Source organism: Podarcis vaucheri (assembly GCF_965113315.1).
Source record: "Podarcis vaucheri genome assembly, chromosome: 16".
Classification (NCBI taxonomy): domain Eukaryota; kingdom Metazoa; phylum Chordata; class Lepidosauria; order Squamata; family Lacertidae; genus Podarcis; species Podarcis vaucheri.
Window position 1 is genome coordinate 32,697,212 of NC_138754.1, and position 20,067 is coordinate 32,717,278.

The 20,067-nt window shown below is 43.7% G+C and overlaps 1 protein-coding gene across 4 annotated transcripts in view; it reads left to right on the forward strand.

The window, feature by feature from the left end:
- Positions 1 to 20,067, forward strand: part of LOC309520994 (uncharacterized protein) — a 45,926-nt gene that overhangs the window by 13,363 nt on the left and 12,496 nt on the right. For all 4 annotated transcript variants that reach the window (XM_082203111.1, XM_082203108.1, XM_082203109.1 and 1 more), the window contains exon 2: positions 15,717 to 16,696. In XM_082203111.1, the coding sequence (XP_082059237.1) occupies positions 15,804 to 16,696 (893 nt within the window). In that variant the 5' untranslated portion in view covers positions 15,717 to 15,803. The remainder of the gene's footprint in view (positions 1 to 15,716; positions 16,697 to 20,067) is intronic.

Genomic DNA, 20,067 nt, shown 5'->3' on the forward strand with positions numbered 1-20,067 from the left:
CAGGAAAAGTGTAGATTTTGGTGAATTTCCTTAAAAATAGCTCAAAAATTTGCAAAAAAACAACAACCCCTCAATAATTTTTGTGTCTAGAGTTTCACTTTTTGAAATATGGCAACCTTCCTTTATAGGGCAGTTGTTCCATCTCCTTGATCATTTGGGTGATCTTTTTCTGAATCTTTTCCAACTCGACAATATCCCTTTTGAGGTGAGGCAACCAGAACTGTCCACAGTACTCCAGATGTGGTCATAACATATACAGTCATACCTCTTGTTACGTTCGGTTCAGGTTACTCCTTTTCAGGTTGCATCCCGCGGCGACCCAGAAGGAGTTACTCCACTCGCGCACATGCAGACGCACAAAATGATGTCCTGCGCGTGCGCAGAAGCGATGAATTGCGACCCGCGCGTGCGCAGACGCGGGTTGCGTTCCTTCCAGGTTGCGAATGGGGCTCTAGAACGGATCCCGTTCGCAACCAGAGGTACCACTGTACTTGTACGATGGCATTACAGTATTGGCCATTTTATTTTCAATTCCTTTCCAAATAATCCCTAGCATGGCATTTGCCTTTTTTTTTTTAACAGTCCCTGCACGTTGGGTCAACATCTACTGTGACCCCCCAAGTCTTGCTACTGATCTGTCACCTCCAGTTCAGACCCCATGAGTGTGTATGTCAGGGGTCAGCAAACTTGTTCAGTGTCCCTCAGACCTTGTGGGGGGGGCAGACTATATATATATATATATATATTTGGGGGGGGGGAATGAACGAATTCCTATGCCCCACAAATAACCCAGAGATGCATTTTAAATAAAAGCACACATTCAACTCATGTAAAAACACCAGGCAGGCCCCACAAATAACCCAGAGATGCATTTTAAATAAAAGGACACATTCTACTCATGTAAAAACACGCTGATTCCTGGACCATCCGCTGACCAGATTTAGAAGGCGATTGGGCCAGATCCGGTCCCTGGGCCTTAGTTTGCCTACCCACAGTGTATGTGAAACTAACGATTTTTGCTCCAACGTGCATCGCTCTACACTTGCTTACATTGAATTGCATTCGCCATTTTACCACCCTTTCACTTCATTTGGAGAGGTCCTCTTGGAGCTCTTTGCAACCTCCTTTTTGTTTTAACAACCGTGAACAATTCAGTATCATCAACAAGCTTGGCCACCTCACATATAACTCTTAATAGTGGTTCCCAATTAGCTAAGTACTGTGGATCCCCTGTTTTTCAAAAGCCAAACTATGGACCTCCTACTATTGAAAATTTTGTTATCTCTATGGTAGTTTTTGTTATGTGAATGGTGTCATGGAACCCCTGGGGTCCGCAGACCACCAACTGGGAACCACTGCTCTAGATCATTTATGAACAAGTTAAAAAGCACGAGTCCCAGTACTGATCCTTGAAGCCTCCACTTTTTACTTCTCTCCATTTGGAGAACTGTCCGTTTATTCCTACACTTTGCTTCCTGCAATTTAACCAATCCCTGATCCATGATGTTGCTAACTTCCAACTCCCACCAGCCACAACCTGTATAACGAATGACCACGGAAAACTGGAGTCTAGCAATATTTCTGTTACAAAACCTTTTATATTTCCAAAAGTGTTATTTTTTTGCTAGCTGACTCTCCCACCGTATACAGTAATAATCCCCCTTTTCTTTTTGACATTTCCAGGATAAACCTGGGTATTTTCTCTGTATTGTTACTAGGGTTAGATAAAACCACATCACTACTTTGTTACAATCTCCCTTTATTGTTATACATAAGGCAATCTTTTCCATAAGCTTTCCCATACTTCCATTGGGGTATTCTTTCCTTTATTTTCTGCGTCAGATTAATCATAAAATCCTTTATTTGCTTGAATTCTGTATCATATTTCAATACTAAATGATATGATTTTGACAATAAACAGTCATTTTGGTAATTAATTTTTCATAACCCATCAACCTTCTTGAATTATCATTAATCATGGGATTTTTTATGTTTATGAAAACCTGGATGTGCCTAAAGGGTTTTCCTGGTTTAATCTGCTCTTGATTCTTTAATAATCAGGCTTTCTATCCTGAATAAACCAAATCTCTATATCTAAGGATGCTGTTTTTCCTCCAGATGTTAAAAACAAACAGAAGTCAGTTCCAATTCTTAGCACTGGTTTCAGAAGAGAGACAGCTGGATTCTTTAACTTTCTTTATATATTTTTATATTTATCCCATATTCTTTACCAGTTAGATGTAAGAAAATTATGATTATGAGGGTAGCAGGGTTAAGGGCGACCCTTGAGAGATGATTCTCTATTTGTGTGATGTTCTTGTATTTTTAGCTACAGGGTTGACCAATATACTTTGGATCTGGCACAGCAGAACAATTTGGGGAAAATAAACTACTTGCTGGTGAGCACTCTGCAACAACAACTCTCCTGACTGGCCTTTCCTGTGACTGACGAACGAGGGCCCTTTTCTCATTCCCATCCCTGCTGGGTCTCCACGCTTTGCAGTGATGCACAGGCAATGAAGTGAAATTTACAAGCATCCTGGCCCCTGAAGTCCAGATTAAAGCAATAGTCGCAGAATCTCCTCATCTTCCCCCACCCCCCAATCCCCCTTTACGATTTTCTCCTTTGGATAAGTGAGATTTTGAGGGCAGTAGTCGCAATTTTTAGCAATGACGGACTGATTTGCATGTTCCCTACTTCATGAGTGCGAGATCCAGGTAGTGACTCAATTGTGTGAACAAGCCAGATGACAGTCTAATTTGCATCATTTCCAAATTGCCAATTCAGCTTTTCGGTGTAGGTTTTTGGTTTTGGTTTTAAAGTACCTGTGTAAGGTGTTGCTTTGGTACCATGCATGGGTAGCCATTCCCTCTTGTCGGACTCCTAACTCCCAGTTAAGATCATGGGCCCAGGGATGTATTGGGATATAAGAGTGGAGAGGTAAGCAATTTGTCACTGAGCCCATCCAGACTTGTGTGTGTGTGTGTGTGTGTGTGTGTGTGTGTGAGAGAGAGAGAGAGAGAGAGAGAGAGAGAGAGAGAGAGAGAGATTGATTGATTCTGTAACGTGTCCTTGATAATAGTGAATTAGTCGAGGATTTATTCTGGACCATCCACACATCATACTGCAAATAATACTGAAAGTGGATGGTGAAGTCCTGTCAAAGGCGACTCTGGGGTTGTGGCGCTCATCTCGCTTTCAGGCCAAGGGAGCCGGCCTTTGTCCACAGACAGCTTTCCGGGTCACGTGGCCAGTATGACTAAACAGCTTCTGGCGCAATGGAACACCATGATGGAAGCCAGAACGCACGGAAACGCCATTTACCTTCCCATTGCAGTGGTACCTATTTATCTACTTGCACTTTTTGGTGTGCTTTCGAACTGCTAGGTTGGCAGGAGCTGGGACAGAGAAACGGGAGCTCACCCCGTCGTGGGGATTTGAACCAACCAACCTTCTGATCGGCAAGCCCAAGAGGCTCCGTGGTTTAGACCACAGCGCCACCCGCATTGTGTATAACTGCCTTGATATCATAGTAACCACAAATAACCATGAATGCACAATTTTATTTTATTTTTAAAAAGGGTGTCTGGAAGAGCCCAGCATGGTTTTCCTCAGAGTGTTACCAGATACTTTTAACAAAAGAACGAGATATTTTCCTTAAAGACCTGCAATCTCTGCCCACTCTTTGGAACAGGACACCCTTCAGCAAGTGAGAGGCTAGAAGCAGTTGGCAGATTTCGGGGCCAAGATGGTTTGAAGATATTACATTGATCCTGGTCCAAATTGTACTGGCTGCCACAGAGCCATCTTAAGTATATCCAGCGCTGTACTGCAAAGATCCCTCTGGTGCCCCCCACCCTTGTTTCCCAGAGTTGCCGACCTTTCTGCAGCACAGACATCCAAGGCTGAGCCAGTGTGGTGTAGTGGTTAAGAGTGGTAGACTCATAGTCTGATGAACCGGGGGGCGCGTCCTCGCTCCTCCACATGCAGCTGCTGGGTGACCTTGGGCCAGTCACACTTCTTTGAAGTCTCTCAACCCCACTCGCCTCACAGAGTGTTTGTTGTGGGGGAGGAAGGGAAAGGAGAATGTTAGCCGCTTTGAGACTCCTTCGGGTAGTGATAAAGGGGGATATCAAATCCAAACTCTTCTTCTTTTTGTGGCGCTGCCGACAGCTTTGCAGGGCTGGCGGAGGCAGGCAGTGGCTGGAGGACAGCTCCTCTGGTGGGGAAGAGGCGGAGGCTCCAGGCGCGGCGCTGCTTCGGCACGGCATGGCGGAGGCAGGTGAGGGCAGTGAGCTGACACTAGGAGGTGCCGCATCCAGCCTCTGCCTCTTCCCTGGTGCCCTCCAGAACTTGGCGCCCCGGCGCCCCAGGCCACTTACCTCTATGGGCAAGACGCCCCTGGGCTGCCAATTAGTTTCTGGGCCCTAGTCAAAGTGCTGGTTTTGACCTGTCTACATTTTTGTACACATTTACTTGGTTGGAGAACTGCATTGCAAAATTCAGAGGAGTGCAAGCTTTGAAGGATGGGTGCATTTCAGTTCTCCTATTGTTTTAGAAAGCACAAATTAGGTTCACCTTTCAATGCAAAGTGAATCAAATTTCTCTCCATCCATAGTATTACAGAGATTCCAATACTGTCTCATCCAAACTAATTTAGTGCCAGTATCCCTGGACTTCGGGAAAGTGAGAATCACTTAGCATTATAAATGGAACAGGGAGGGGGAGTATATGGAACTGCTTCAAGGCTGGGGGGCATTCTGGGAGGTCCACAGACTGAAGTAAGTGGCGGGAGAGATTTGTCTGCATGCTGTTCTTCCACATATGGATTGCTTTCAACCTCATATGGCTTTCTGCAGCACAGACATCCAACATGTGGAACGTCCTACGAGTTTGCATAAAAGAAGATTTGCTTTGTAGTGTTGGAAAACAAAATTCCAAGCTGTTTTCATCTTTGGGTTTAAAACAAATAACTTTTTTTTCAAAAGGACTGAGAAGCCAATTCGGCTCTGCAAAATCAGCCAACTCCACTCATTCTGTCCAGGCCAGGAAGGCTAGAAAGAAACTTTCTCCTACAGAGCTCAACCCAACCTCATAGGATTATTTTTGAGTATAGAATTTAACTTCCCAGAGGCCAAAGTGTGGATGTGAACTCATTCTGGAATTTCTTACTTGGTTTAGGAGAAGGAGCTGTTAACAACCTACTTTACCCCATCCCCCAAATCCTCTTTCTCACTTCACTCAAAACATTCCATCAAATGGCTTTATTTTTGTCTCTGAATTCTTTTGCTTGTGACCTTTTTGCTCATCCTCTGCAAATATCCATTCCCATGTACCATTGAAACATCAAGAAAGTGGGGAAAATATTATTTCTGGAATGGGATCAACCAACGTCAGTAACCTGTGCTCTGATAACCTCCCGATTGGATAACCTCAAATGTGCTGTACATGCATCCAAGATGCTGGCCTAGATTGACCCAGCAGCCTCTTCTTATATGTTATTAAGGGCCTTTCCACCGAATGTTAGGGTGTGGGCAGGATGATCTTGGTGGAGATACTAGGATGCGTTCGTATAATGAGCTGTTCAAAGTGATTATCTCACTCCCACGCCATTAACTCAAGCAAGGTAAATCCAGCAGTGTCAAGGGCTTTTCTGCAGTCGCAGTATAATTATGGGTATCTAGTTTCATCATTTTAATTATTTAATGCAGAGTTGGCAAATGCCACTCGTGTCTGATAGTCGTTGTTGTTGTTTAGTTAGTCGTGTTCGACTCTCTGTGACCCCATGAACCAGAGCATGCCTTGGAAACTCTCACTTCTCAAAGTTGCTCCTTTTTTATGTCCATGGAGTTTTCTTGGCAAAATACTGGAGTGGACTGCCAGTTCCTTCTCTAGGTGGATCACATTTAGTCTAAACTCTCGGCTATGACCTGTCCGTGTTGGGTGGCCTTGCACGGCATAGCTCATAGCTTCTCTGAATTATTCAAGCCCCTTCGCCAAGACAAGGCAGTGATCCATGAAGGGGGATAGTCATTATGCTTGTTTTTTTTCTTCAATTTTTAAAATTGATTTTCCAGATTAATAACAACACAAACAAACATAAATCCTAATTGTAATAGTTCCACTTTTGTTAACATTGTTAAGTGACTTCCTCGAATCCCCCTGGCTGAGTTTCAGTGTATATCATTGTCACAGTTTTCCAAAACTAATTTCTCATAAAAGTTACTTACTCAGTTAACATCTTTCTTTCTTTTCATATTGAACTTTAAACGTATTATTCTATAACGTCACATATTTAAATCCTTAGCCAATCTGGTACTTGCAAGTATCTCTGTTTAAGTTATTTTAGCATATTTAGCTAAATAGTCTTTAAATTTCTTCCATTCCTCCTGGTGTTCTTCCTCCTTCTGGTCACGGACTCTTCCGGTCAGCTCGGCTAGCTCCCAAAAGTCCATCATCTTCATCTGCCATTCCTCCACTGTTGGCACTTCTTGTGTTTTCTAATTCTTGACCAGCAAAATCCTAGCAGCAGTTGTGGCATACAAAAACAATCTAGCATCTTTCTTGGGCAATTCCAGACCTATTATTCCAAGAAGAAAGGCTTCTGGTTTCTTAATAAATGTATATTTCAACATTTTTTTCAGTTCATTATAAATCTTCTCCCAGAAGTCTTTCACCCTTGGGGCGGGTCCACCACATATAATAAAAGGTACCTTCTTTTTCTTCACATTTCCAGCATTATCACTATTGTGATAAATCTTTGCTAATTTTACAGGGGTAAAGTACCACCTATACATCATTTTCATAACATTTTCCTTTAACACCGTACATGCAGTGAACTTGACCCCTTTCCTCCACAACCTTTCCCGGTCTTCAAACATTATGTTATGTCCCGCATCTCTTGCCCAATCTATCATGGGGGATAGTCATTATAGTCCCTTATTATTAGACACACTATCCTTTAGTTTTCAGAGCAGGCCTGGCAAGGTAGATCAACAACAATGGCGGAGCTTCATGCTCCGGCACTGGGGGGCAGAGATCAGGCGTGGGCGTGGCTGGTGCACATTCCGGAGGGTGTGGCGCGTGTCCTGGGAGCATGGCATGCCACCTGTGAGGGCATGGCGCCCAGCACGCAGGGGGCGGCCACAATGGCACCCCACCGGGATCGTGGTGCCAGGGGCGATGCGCTCCCCCACTCCCTCTTCCTCCACCAGTGATCAAATATGCTCTGTGTTTTAATTAATTAATTTTTTTTAAAAAAATGTCTACCACCACCCCAATCCTTATGTGTGTTATGACAGACTCCCTCACTGAAGATGGGAGCTGGGTAATCTCACCGATTTTCTGAGTGTTTATAAAAATCCGACTCTTCCCATTAACAATGCTGTTTTGACTGTTTGTGGTAAGGTTTCTTTATTAAGCTGAACTCGGGGGTTTTGCTTGAGCAAAGGGTGTCATGCATCCGCTTATCCCAGAAAGCAATGAGGAGGCACTTCTGGAGCAAAACTAGACTTCTGATTGATTTGCCCTCAGTGGGGTTTTTCAACTCATGTGAGGCACATATACTTAGTTTATGGCCAAACACTATTTACCTGAAGCACTATATAACCTGAAACAGCACTCTTGCTTAAATCTAGTCTCAGGATAGACTATTTCCACCTAGAATAGCTATTTGTGTTTCTACAACAGCAACAATCTCAAAGCCCCTTCTAAGACTTTTACCGTACTTTCCTCTCAGGGGATCAGATAGGGTTAACCTGCCGAGCTAACCCTAGTCTCTCTCTGAAAAAGGTCCCTGTCTAAGTGACAGGCAATCCCTATTTAAACATTTAACTATAAAGTTCTGGATTTTTAAATTCTCAGTCCCTCTTCATTGGCTGATTTAAAAACACATACAAATGGGACATAAATGATACCCTGCAAATCCGTTTTCCAATATTAAATTCAGTTCTCTGCCTTTCTGCAGCAATTTTGCATTAAAAAAAAATTCCTCATGAAAATTATCCATTATCCTAGGGCACATTTCTCTTAATGAATGTATTTTATATGCTGTTATGGCAAATGTAATTTATTTATTTTTTGCAAGCAACTTCTCCCAATGTGATGTCTTTTTGTGTGTAATTTCCACAAATATTTTCATTTTTATGCACAATTTCCCCATGTGTCAGCTGCAGTCCTGCTTGCAGCTTAGAGAGGAAGAGCAATGGCTGGAGAGTACAGTGGTACCTCAGGTTAAGAACTTAATTCGTTCTGGAGGTCTGTTCTTAACCTGAAACTGTTCTTAACCTGAAGCACCACTTTAGCTAATGGGGCTTCCTGCTGCCGCTGCGCCGACGCTGCATGATTTCTGTTCTCATCCTGAAGCAAAGTTCTTAACCCAAGGTAATATTTCTGGATTAGTGGAGTCTGTAACCTGTAGCGTATGTAACCTGAGGTACCAGCATACTTGGAACCACCTGTCTACAAGCTGTCCATGGCATCAACAAACAAATTCCCATAGTGGAAAAGCACAACTCCTTAAGTCAACAGGGAGGGAGGGAATGCATTTATTCATTTATTTTAGCCCAAAACAAATTACTCATCAGGTTACGTAACAGCAGTTTTACCATATGTAAATGATTAGAAATTTCCACACTATAAAACATCAGTTCCAAGCAAAAGTATAACATGTCAACATGCGCTAGCATTAAGGCTCTGATTTCCTTAGGACCTATCCGATTTTGGGCTGCATATACACCATATATTTAAAGTACATGACTCCCACCCCACCCCCCTCATATAATCCTGGGAACTGTAGTTTGTTAAGGCAGCCCATGTAGTTTTGCCGTTGCCTGATGATTATTGGCTTGTGGTAACATAGAAGTTGGCATTTTCACTGGTGGCCCCCGTTTTTGGTAATGCCCCATCGATGATGGCATTCCATTGGCTCCTGAGCAAGCATTTCCCTGAACTGAACATCAGGGTTGTTTATTTATTTATTATTTAATATGCACATACAACCAAACATATACTCACTTATTTCAAAAAACCTGAGTACAAACAAATACAAAGAATACAAAAATAAATACTACACCTTCCCTCCACCGGTGTAGGTCATTTCTTAATCCTTAATATGCTTATTTACCTTGCAGTTTTTATCTCTCATCCTTATGAACATCAGGTTTTCTTGTTTTGATTGTTTGCTTTATGGCATAGCTTAACTAAGGATGTTTTAACACCCCAGTGGATTTTTATCATGGATTTTAATTATATATTGATTTTTACAGTTGTAAACTGTTTGGAAGCCATTTTGGTATATAGGTGGTCTATTAATATATCAATTAATTAATGATAATTGAAGTTGCTGGGAGTTGTAGCTCTGTGAAGGGTAAAATGCAGATGCTTTGGGACGCTTTAAGTGCATGGTGTGTACACAGCCTTGCTTTATGACAAAACAACTTGGAATTGAATCAAATGGCTGGAACCCTGAACCAAAGCACTCCATACTGCAACACTGTGTTGCAGATCCTACAAGTAGCAAAATATTGTAATAATAAATTTTAATAATTTTATTATTTGTATCCCAACCATCTGACTGGGCTGCCCCAGCCACTCTCTGCACCTCTCTCAGACTGTATTATTTCTGCATGCAGATTGTCGGGTGGAGCACCTGCACACAGGAAACTTTAGCACAGAGGTCAGCAAACTTTTTCAGCAGGGGGCCAGTCCACTGTCCCTCAGACCTTGTGGGGGGCTGGACAATATTTTTTTTGGGGGGGGGGAATGAACGAATTCCTATGCCCCACAAATAACCCAGAGGTGCATTTAAAATAAAAGGACACATTCTACTCATGTAAAAACACGTTAATTCCCATACCGTCCGCAGGTCGGATTGAGAAGGCGATTGGGCCGCATCCGGCCCCTGGGCCTTAGTTTGCCTACCCATGCTTTAGCACCTCAGAGAGGAAACTTACAGTATGGCATAGCCCACTAATTTATGAAGGTACCTCCCTTCGTGAAAAGAGCTAGCTCACCCCACATTCAGAAGTGGTTTGGTCCTAGGATGCTTCTACAACAAGGCTCTGCTGATTTGCGTACCCAAGTTTAAATTGTGGATAATGCTCTTCAGGGTTTAAAGGAAAAGCAACTGCAAGGGGGATGTAAGAGGATAAGGCTAGCACCAGCTGCCTCATTAAGATAACCACAGCTGTGGACTATCAGAAATAAGGAGCCTTCACCAGATTGCACAATTACTCCATGAAGTCACCATCCACCACATGGTCTCTTCTTTGGCCAGAATTGTAGCTTGTAGGAATGAGGGTAGGACTTGCCGATCGAAAGGTCGGCGGTTCGAATCCCCGCGGCGGGGCACGCTCCCGTCGCTCGGTCCCAGCGCCTGCCAACCTAGCAGTTCGAAAGCACCCCCGGGTGCAAGTAGATAAATAGGGACCGCTTACCAGCGGGAAGGTAAACGGCGTTCCGTGTGCTGCGCTGGCTCGCCAGATGCAGCTTGTCACGCTGGCCACTTGACCCGGAAGTGTCTGCGGACAGCGCTGGCTCACGGCCTCTAGAGTGAGATGAGCGCACAACCCTAGAGTCTGTCAAGACTGGCCCGTATGGGCAGGGGTACCTTTACCCTTAGGAATGAGGGTTGAAGCAAAAAATAAATAAATGACCAAATAAATATGGGCACTCAAGTAAATACCAGGAGAACCAAGAAGGCACCAGATTTTGCACAGACAAAAACACGCACACGTAACAAGACAGTTGTTGGTGCTTTCTCGAAAGGAGCACTTTTTCCAGCTTGCAAGCAAACAATCTCATGCTTTTGAAGACTCGCAGACCAAAGCACCATTTCTCTGTAATTATCTGCAGAGCCCTATGGCACCCCATGCTATAATCAGCAAATGCAAAGGATGACAACTACACATGAGTAATTTGGTATATATTATTATGATACACATTTACTTGCTGGTATAATGAGAGCCAAACAAAGGTCAGGACAACATTCTAGAATACGGGATGTATCCAGCCAAGTCCAACTCAGAATAGACCCATTTAAATTAATAGACCTAAGCTAGTCAGGTCCATTAATTTTGACGGGTCTACTCTGAAATGTATTGGATTGAATGCAACCCTATACTGAGATTTTTCCGAGCACAGAGGCCACAGCTGCTCTGTAGATGGTCTGTACATTTTAAGCCTTTAATCGGACATTTGCTGGTTGCCGCCAGCCTGGTGATTGCTAGATACTGGAATGATTTGGAGGAGTGTCTGTCATGCCTTGGTAGTAAAAGTTCTGGCAGATTGCTCTAAGCGAAAAACACAAAAATATAAATTAAAAATGGCAGTGGGGGGAAGTCTACAGACAAGTAGTGGAACAGTATCTCTTTATTGCATATGTGAACAACAAGGGACTCCCTGTAGCATACAGAATATTTTGATCTATTCAATTCTGGACACTAGGACATTATTTTAGAGATTCTAGGACATTTTCTTTTTATCCTAACACATGTCAATCATGTAGAACATGACAGTTTTTATTCTTGGAAGAAGGGGTGTCTTTCGAGATTTTGTTGTTTCTGTTATTGTATGGTGGCAATCCTTTTTGGGTGGTTTGGAGAAAATCAATAAAAACATAATTAACAACAACACAGCTGGTTAAATGGAGGTGGGTGTTTGATCCAAAGATATATTGGGATTGAATTTTTAAATGCCCAATATATTTATTGGGTCCCTTTCAGACAATAACCCCCAAAACACACACACCAGTAATGTAGGGCTAGCCCAAAACCAGCATTATCTTGTCCTTATGCAGCGATTGTCTAAAAAACGGACTTAAGGACTTAAGTAAAACATCTGACTGGCCCCCCTGGAAGCAGGCTGTTGGTCTGATCCTGTATGACTCCTCTGTATGACTGTTTCCTGCTTGCCAGGGGGTTGGACTCGATGGCCCTTGTGGTCTCTTCCAACTCTATGATTCTATGATTCTTATGTTCTCCTCCTCTTGTCGTGGTTAATTGCTTCCTCCACCCCCTACAGCATGCAATTCACCATTTGCAGTCAACAAGCCATAAGCATGCACAGGTCAGTCATCTTGTGGACACCCAACTGATTTCCTGGATCTGCTTCCGCCACCGTGATCAGGCAGCCTCAGCCTCTCCACGTATGTTTTCAAAATGGAAGCCAAGAAATGTGACGCTGGCCTCAACCTGAAGCTCCTCCCTCAAAATCGCACTGCGGTCCCTGTACTATTCACATCTGTGTCTCGACTTACGTAAATCTGAGTGCTTTCAGACGATCACTTTATTGAGCCTCCATCCTGATTTGCTTGTAGGGAGATGAGATGATGTTGCTTATTGAATGAGGACGCATGATGATTTGTTTACAGGGAAGTTTGATGATCATGTGTCGCTGAGCAAGTGGGAAAGGGTCATGGCTCATTGGCACAGCATCCGCCTTGCATGCAAAAGGTCCCGGAAGGAGGTAAATATCTGGCATCGGTCAGGTGAGGCTGGGAGAAAAAAACCGGGAAACCGTTGCCAGTCAGTATAGACAGTACTGAGCAGGATGGACCAATGGTCTTACTCAGTATAAGTATGCTGCTTTGTGTTATATCACACTTTCCACTGCATTTTCCCATCACAAGACGGGCATGTTCTTTTGGGGAAGTACGTTTGTTGCGCAAGACCTCACAATCAGTGATAATTTTGCAACCTCAATTTGCCAATATGTGATTGAATCCTCTCTGAAAATAGCGACAGTCTAGATGTGCCAACAGCCGCCATAATAAACTGTTCACATTCAGTGGGACAGATTCCTTTCTCATATTTAATAACACTTTACAATTCAATATTATCAGTTGACCCCTCCTTCTGTATTTCCTCCAGACACTCCCCTTTCAGGCTTTAAATTTCTTTTTTTCTTTTTAAAGCAGTCTTTTGATCTTCCTTGCATTTCCTCCTCCTTTGTCTTGTTGATGGAATACATTCATGAGTCTGCTCAGCCTTTCTGGCTATAATGAATAAATCATTGACTGCTGAGGTGACCTTTTCAGATATACTTTTTGTGAACAGAGCAGATTGTTGGGTTTGGCTGGTTTCCTCCCTGCTTCTTTTTGTTCCATCACCCCTTGCAGCCTTTCATATCAGCAGTTAAAAGTATTCCTTCTCAAATAAAGCCAAACAGCCTGCCTTCCAGATATGGGTGGGGGGGCCTCCATCCCACAGGCCAAATTTGGCCCGACATAGATCCCAGTTTGGCCCATTTCCTCAAATCATACTCACCTGCCCTGCAGCTGGCATCACACAAGACATCAGGTGGACGGTGGTTAGAGATGCAAGTGGATCAACTGCATGGCTGTCCCATAAGGAACTTGATAAAACAGCTGATCGCTGCTGGAAGCAGGCTTGAAGTCACCACCTATCAGCTGATAGGTGGTGATTTCAATTCCGCTAGTCTGTGGTGCTTCAAAGCATCACATAGGGTCAATGCAAGCCCTATGTGGTGCTTTGAAGTTCCTATGATCATCATCTGATGTTATTATGGTGGCAGGTGAGTCTATTCTGTCCTCCCCACCCCAACCCCAGGGTAGGAGAGATAAGCACCGTATTTTTCGCTCTATAAGACGCACTAGACCATAAGACGCACCTAGTTTTAGGAGGAGGAAAACAAGAAAAAATATATTCTGAATCTCAGAAGCCAGAACAACGCAAGCAGTGATCCCTCTTGCTGTTCTGGCTTCTGGGATAGCTCCGCAGTCTGCATTCGCTCCATAAGACGCACACACCTTTCCCATTACTTTTTAGGAGGGAAAAAGTGAGTCTTATAGAGCAAAAAATACGGTATCTGGCCCACTAACCAGATCAGGTTCCCCGCCCTGCTTAGATTCTAGGAATGTGAGGAAAAAAATTAAAATTTAAACCTACATCTCTCATTTTACAAGTTTTCCACTGGAGAAAAGCGGAGTGGGAGGAAGAGAGACTTTAAGAACTAATTTATGGTGTATTTCAAAGCCTTTAATTTCAGGGTGAGCCAAAGAGGGCCTGTTAGTGAGAAGGAATCTAGAATATTTTGACATCTGTGCCTATACACAGACTCTGTAAGATTTGTCTGTTGTCCTGCCAAGATCCTTTTTGTGTTTAAACAGACTAAAAACGACTTAATCCTTTTTAGTTTTGTTTTTAAAATAAATCCCCTTTCCTCCCCAATTAATGCCAGGGAATGAATGGTGCCTGCGTAAGAGCGACTGCCTTATTAATTTATAACTTTCCTCTTTTCAAGGCAGCAGGGAGGCGGCAGGATTTATATCCCTCAAGTTAATGCAGGGATTGCATTGATGTTTTCTGAATTGATTTATTTCCCCTCGATCCATGCATCACCGTGGACCTGAAGGTCAACACGTCCTACTTCCTTCAGAATTAAGGCACGCTCCTCCACACAAAAACATTCCCAACAAGCATGCCAGCTTGATTATACCTTTAATCAAGAAAACTATGGACATGGCAGCCGCCTCCAATGTGAGCGAGGCAACAAGTAACATATCTAGGCCATTCACAATACAGTTGAATCCCACGCAAAGCAAAAGGTGGTGTGTTGATGCATAGGGGGAAGTCCCATAATCCTGTCAGTTTGCATTTCTTAGTGCAGAGAGTATCGATCTGATGTGTAGAGATCTTTCCTATTCTACTTAATTCAAGAGGGTTCTGGAAGCTTCTGGGAGTTTCTCTGTGTGAAAGAAACAAGCAGAAGGGTTGTGCTGTTTGGGTTTTTCCCTCAGATAAGCTGAGTACAGCTGGTTTAAACTGGTTCTGTTATCTCTTTCTGTCAAGATCATGCAGACTATAATAATAAGGCCAGAAGAAGCCTGAGTTTCACTCTTTCTATCGCTCTTCCTTCTGGTGTGGTGTTCTGTACATAATATGCTTAGTGTTAAGGTTTAGTCTTATTGTAAGTTATTGTAAGTTTAAGTTAAGTCTGCTGCAACTGGATTTCTTATGGACAGTGCCAATCCTGAACGTATTGGATTTGTGACCATTATGCTCATTTGCCTTCAGTAGCAGTAAAACTGCTGGATGAAATGCAGTTGCCTCTGGTCTATTTTTTGGGAATCTGCCATGTGTTTAAGTTTCTCTGAAGTCAAACGGAATCCATTCCAGTTCGACTTCCAAAACGTTTGAAAACCAGAGCACGGCTTCTGATTGGCTGCAGGAAGCCAATGCCATCAGACGTTCGGCTTCCAAAATCGTTCAAAAACTGGAACACTCAATTCGGGGTTTCAATCATTTGAGAGCTGATTTGTTCAGGAGCCAAGGCGTTTGAGATCCAAGGTACGACTGTACATTGGAATCTGCTCTGCATCAATATTGAGTAGAATTTCAATGACACATCCACCACTGGGCATATATTTATCCGGAGCAGCCACTTCACAGACTAACAAGCCTTACTCTGCCTAATGGTGCCCGTTAAAGCCCATCTTAGTTCAGTGCCCTGTTCTCACAGTGACCACATATTTATGGGATGGCTATGTGCAGGGCCTGAGTGCAGCAGCACTCTCACACTTGCAGTTCCCTGCGATGGCAATCAGAGGCATATTCCTTACAAATATTCTTCATTGCACAGGCAGGCAGCTAGATGAAGTTTGCAAAGGGGTGGGAACAAATGCCAGTGACAGAGTGTTGATACTTTTTTTTTATTCAAAGCAACTAAGAAGTAATCTCCTCCCTTTTAATTTCAGGTATACTATTCTTGCGGCGCACAGTTCAGCTTGTTGGAAAGAGGTCTTATTTTATCACCTGGTTTCCCAAACAATTACTCATCAGGCATGCACTGTATTTGGCAATTCTTTATCCCTGCTGGAACATACCTCATGTTGGAAATTTTTGACTTCGATGTGTTTGAAAGCATCAGCGAAAATCCACATGTCTGGGGTGGTTTCCTTTCTCTTCCAAAAAACACAAATGAGGAGCTTTCCCCGACTGAGGAAAATGCAGACTTCCCCACCACCTTTCCTACTAAGGGTATAATTTTTGAAGAGTCTCACTCGCAGGATTTTTATAATCTTCATGATGATAGATTTCCAGAGGCCACCTCTCAGAAACAGGAGTCTAAGCAATTCAGGCAAACGCAAGAACCCAAAGAGTTAGCAGTTACTCAGCCTAGTGAGCTGCTATTAATGGGAGCTACCAGTGCCACTTTGCCAGGACAAATTTTTGGTGGAGTACAAGGGGATCAAAACCCGAAGGACAAAATACTGTTTGCTCACCTTGCTGCCAGGGGAGGAAGCGAGGATTCAGAAGGCCCTAAACAACATTTAGGAAATGTGACTTTGGGAGAGGACATGGCCATTTCAACGGTGGCCATGCCCACAGATGCTTCCTCCACACCACCGTCCTCAATTGATGTTTGTCCCCATGATGTCTTGTACGTCTCTGACCTCACTGCCTTCTCTTCTCGCTTCTGCGGAACAAATTCACCGCTGAACAAGAACATGACTTTTGGGTCTTCTCTGAAGATGGTGGAAGTCATTGTGGAGCTGATCACGACCACGGATCGCGGGCGAGGCTTTGCGATGCTCTTTGAGTACAAGAATGATACAGAACTGGTTGCTGTGAGTGACTCAAACGAGGGGATAGAAAATATTATGATGCTGATGATAATAGCAGGGATAGTCTTCTTTGCACTTGTTCTTTTGTCCACGCTCTGTATAGCTTGCAGGTAGGTGCTGCCTTTGTTGACTCATTTTTGAACCCTTAACTAGGGATGGGGAAGAAGTTCAATTCGGTTCACATTTCAAGACCTACCTGCTGCATTTGCACTTTCTGAAATAATATCTGAACAAAAGCACAGCCATCCTAAATTTGCATTGCTCTGAATTTTGTGATGCAGTTCTCCAGCTAGGTAATAATGTGTACCAAAAATTGCATATACAGTGGTACCTCCGGTCACAAACTTAATTCATTCCAGAGGTCCGTTCTTAACCTGAAACTGTTCTTAACTTGAGGCGTGCTTTCACTAATGGGGCCTCCCGGTGCCGCTGGGCCGCCGGCACGCGACTTCCGCTCACATCCAAAGTTCACTACCAGGAGCATTTACTTCTGGGTTAGCGGAGCTCGTTACCCGAAGCGTTCATAAGGAGGATGGTACATAACCCGAGGTTCCACTGTATATTAGGGGAAAGTGTGCATAAAAATGCATATATTAGTGGTAATAACATACAAAGTGCATTATATTTAGGGAAATCGCTTGTAAACCTGTGTATATTACTCAGCGTGGATACAAAAATGTGGTTATTAAGATACATTTGCACTAACAAGCTGACACATTTTTTAAAAGATGTTTTAAAAATGCAAATTGCTGCAGAAATGTGGAGAACTGAATTTCAGATTGGAAAAATGAGAAACAGAGAACTGAAATTGAGTGATTCATTGATCCCTACCCTTAACTTTCATTTAAGAATTATCGCTCTCAGCTGAGGGATGCCTTCCAATGAGGGATACCAGCCAAAAAGAATATTATTAAGCCATGTCTGATTGCTTCATTAAATTAATAAATTAAAAACATTTTAATTGCTTTAAAAGCAATTTAAAAGTGCTTATATTAAACAAAAACCACCTGCACGTACTATCTTTGAAGAGACATTGAAGAGAGAATACCTCTTCAGAGACTATGCATAGTGAACTATGCCTATTGTCTAAAAAAAAAGGATACTCTCTTTTCCCCCTGTAGACCTTTTTCTTTCCTTGTAGGCAAATTTGTGCAGATTTTATTGATTTAATAAATTGACTGAAATTCATACGATTAATTTAGTCTTTCCTTCATTGAGGGACAGCTCCAAATGTCATCTTTGTGTCTGGTTGCACAGCCTGCAAAGACGGAATAATTTACAACCAGGTGATTTTTGCCGTATATCCGTCATGGATGTCATAGAGCATTTATTTATTCTTCCTACATTTTTATTCTACCTTTTATCTAAGGAGCTCGAGGTGGCATACATACTACTCTCCCTTGCCATTTTATCCTCACAAAAACCCTCTGAGATAGGTTAGGCTGAGAGCAAGTGACTGGCCCAAGGTCTTCCAGTGAGTTCCATGGTCAAGTCGGGATTCGAACCCTGGTCTCCCAGGTCCTAGTCCAACACTGTAACCACGATGCCACGCTGGCTATCATAATCTGGATCCAACCTTACATCCTTTGCACCAGGCTCCAGTTGGTGAATCTCTTCTAATAAAAGTACAAGGCTGGTAAAAGTGAATTAGCCACTTCAGGAGGCAAATGCCAAGGGATGGAGAAGGAGACATAACCATGTGAGCCATGTGGCTTGCTCAGCAACCCCTAAACTAGCATGCTCTCTCAGGTGCGGTGGAGGACCCTGTCCCATGGCTGGTGTTGGAAAAAAAGAGATGGCTACAGTTTGGGCCATCTTTTATACAGTTGTGCCTTGGATGTCAAATGCCTTGACTCCAGAACAAATCAGCTCCTGAACGATCGAAACCTGGAAGTTAGTGTTCCAGTTTTCAAACGATTTTCGGAAGCCGAACATCCATCGCGGCTTCCATGGCTTCCGATTGGCTGCAGGACGCTCCTGCCGCCAATTGGAAGCCGCGCCTTGGTTTTTGAACGGTTCTGGGAGTCGAACGCATTCTGTTCGAGAACCAAGGTACGACTGTACAGTGGACCCTCTGGATATGAATTTAATTCATTCCGGGGGTCCATGTGCACCCTGAAAATTTCGTAAGAAGAGGCGCTGCTTCTGCGCATGCACGTGGTTTGATAGTGCGCTTCTGCGCATGCGTACACAGCGAACCCCAGAAGTATACACTTCGGGGTTGCTGCGTTCGCAGCCTGAAGGTTACGTTACCCGAAGGTAACATAACCTGAGGGTCCACTGTACGGTGGTACCTCGGGTTACGTATGCTTCAGGTTACAGACTCTGCTAACCCATAAATAGTACCTCGGGTTAAGAACTTTGCTTCAGGATGAGAACAGAAATCGTGCTCCAGCGGCACGGTGGCAGCAGGAGGCCCCATTAGCTAAAGTAGTGCTTCAGGTTAAGAACAGTTTCAGGTTAAGAATGGACCTCTGGAATGAATTAAGTAATTAACCTGAGGTACCACTGTATATGGAATTGGGAAGGTGCCATTTTGCTTTTTTTGCCTCAGGGTAGCCAAATGTTTTGGGCTGGACCTGGGGAAAAAACCCAAAGTAAACACTCGGCAAGCCCCAGACCACTGCTGTAGGGTGTCTGAGCACGGAGGGGAAAGTGCTGTAACATAAACACTAATTATTAGTCTCTGTTACTGAAAACTGACTCTAGGCCGGCAGCGTTCAACCTCGGCTCTTCTCTAGCTCAACATCCCAAATTAGCTGACGACCGTTTCTGGAGTAAAAGCCTGCACAAAAGAAGCAAATAACCTGTTTTCTGAACATGCCCTGCTTTCTCCTTCTCCTCATCGTGGCCTGCCCTTGGGAGAACCAGAGCTTGGCTACCCCTCGCCTCATCTCTCCTATTCTTTTTTATCGTTACCATCCCTATTATTACTGCTTTTAATCTGCCGGTTGCTGGCTAAAAGTAGCAGCTCCCCACCTCTGCAGGCAGCCCGAAGGGCGCAGGCCAAATCTAGCACCCTGGCACTATTCTAAGTGTGTGTGTGTGTGTGTGTGTGTGTCTGCTGTAGACACTCATTCCCTTCAGCTCTCTGGGAAACTCCAAGATTTTGCCACACTGTTGTCTTTGTTTACTGGTTGGGGAAAGGAATGAAAGCCTCAGTTGTTGGTTGGCCAATAATTCTAATTACTTTTGGCCATGAGGCCAGGCCTGGGTTAGCAGCGAGGCTGTTTTTCACCCCTCTTCTTTCCCAAGCCCCCAAGAACAAGAGGCTCGTCCACCTTATTTAATTTGAATCGTGCCCTGCAGAGTCCTGAGGGTTTGGGGGTCCCCCTCCCCGCCCCACTCTGTGGCTGTGAAGTAGGAAGAGGCCTTGCAACAGAAACCAAGCTCTGTTGCAGCTCTGACCTGCCAAGGAGCCGTTTCTGACGGCAACCACTGTGCTACCCGCCGCCTTACCAGAAGAGAATGAGCTTGTTAT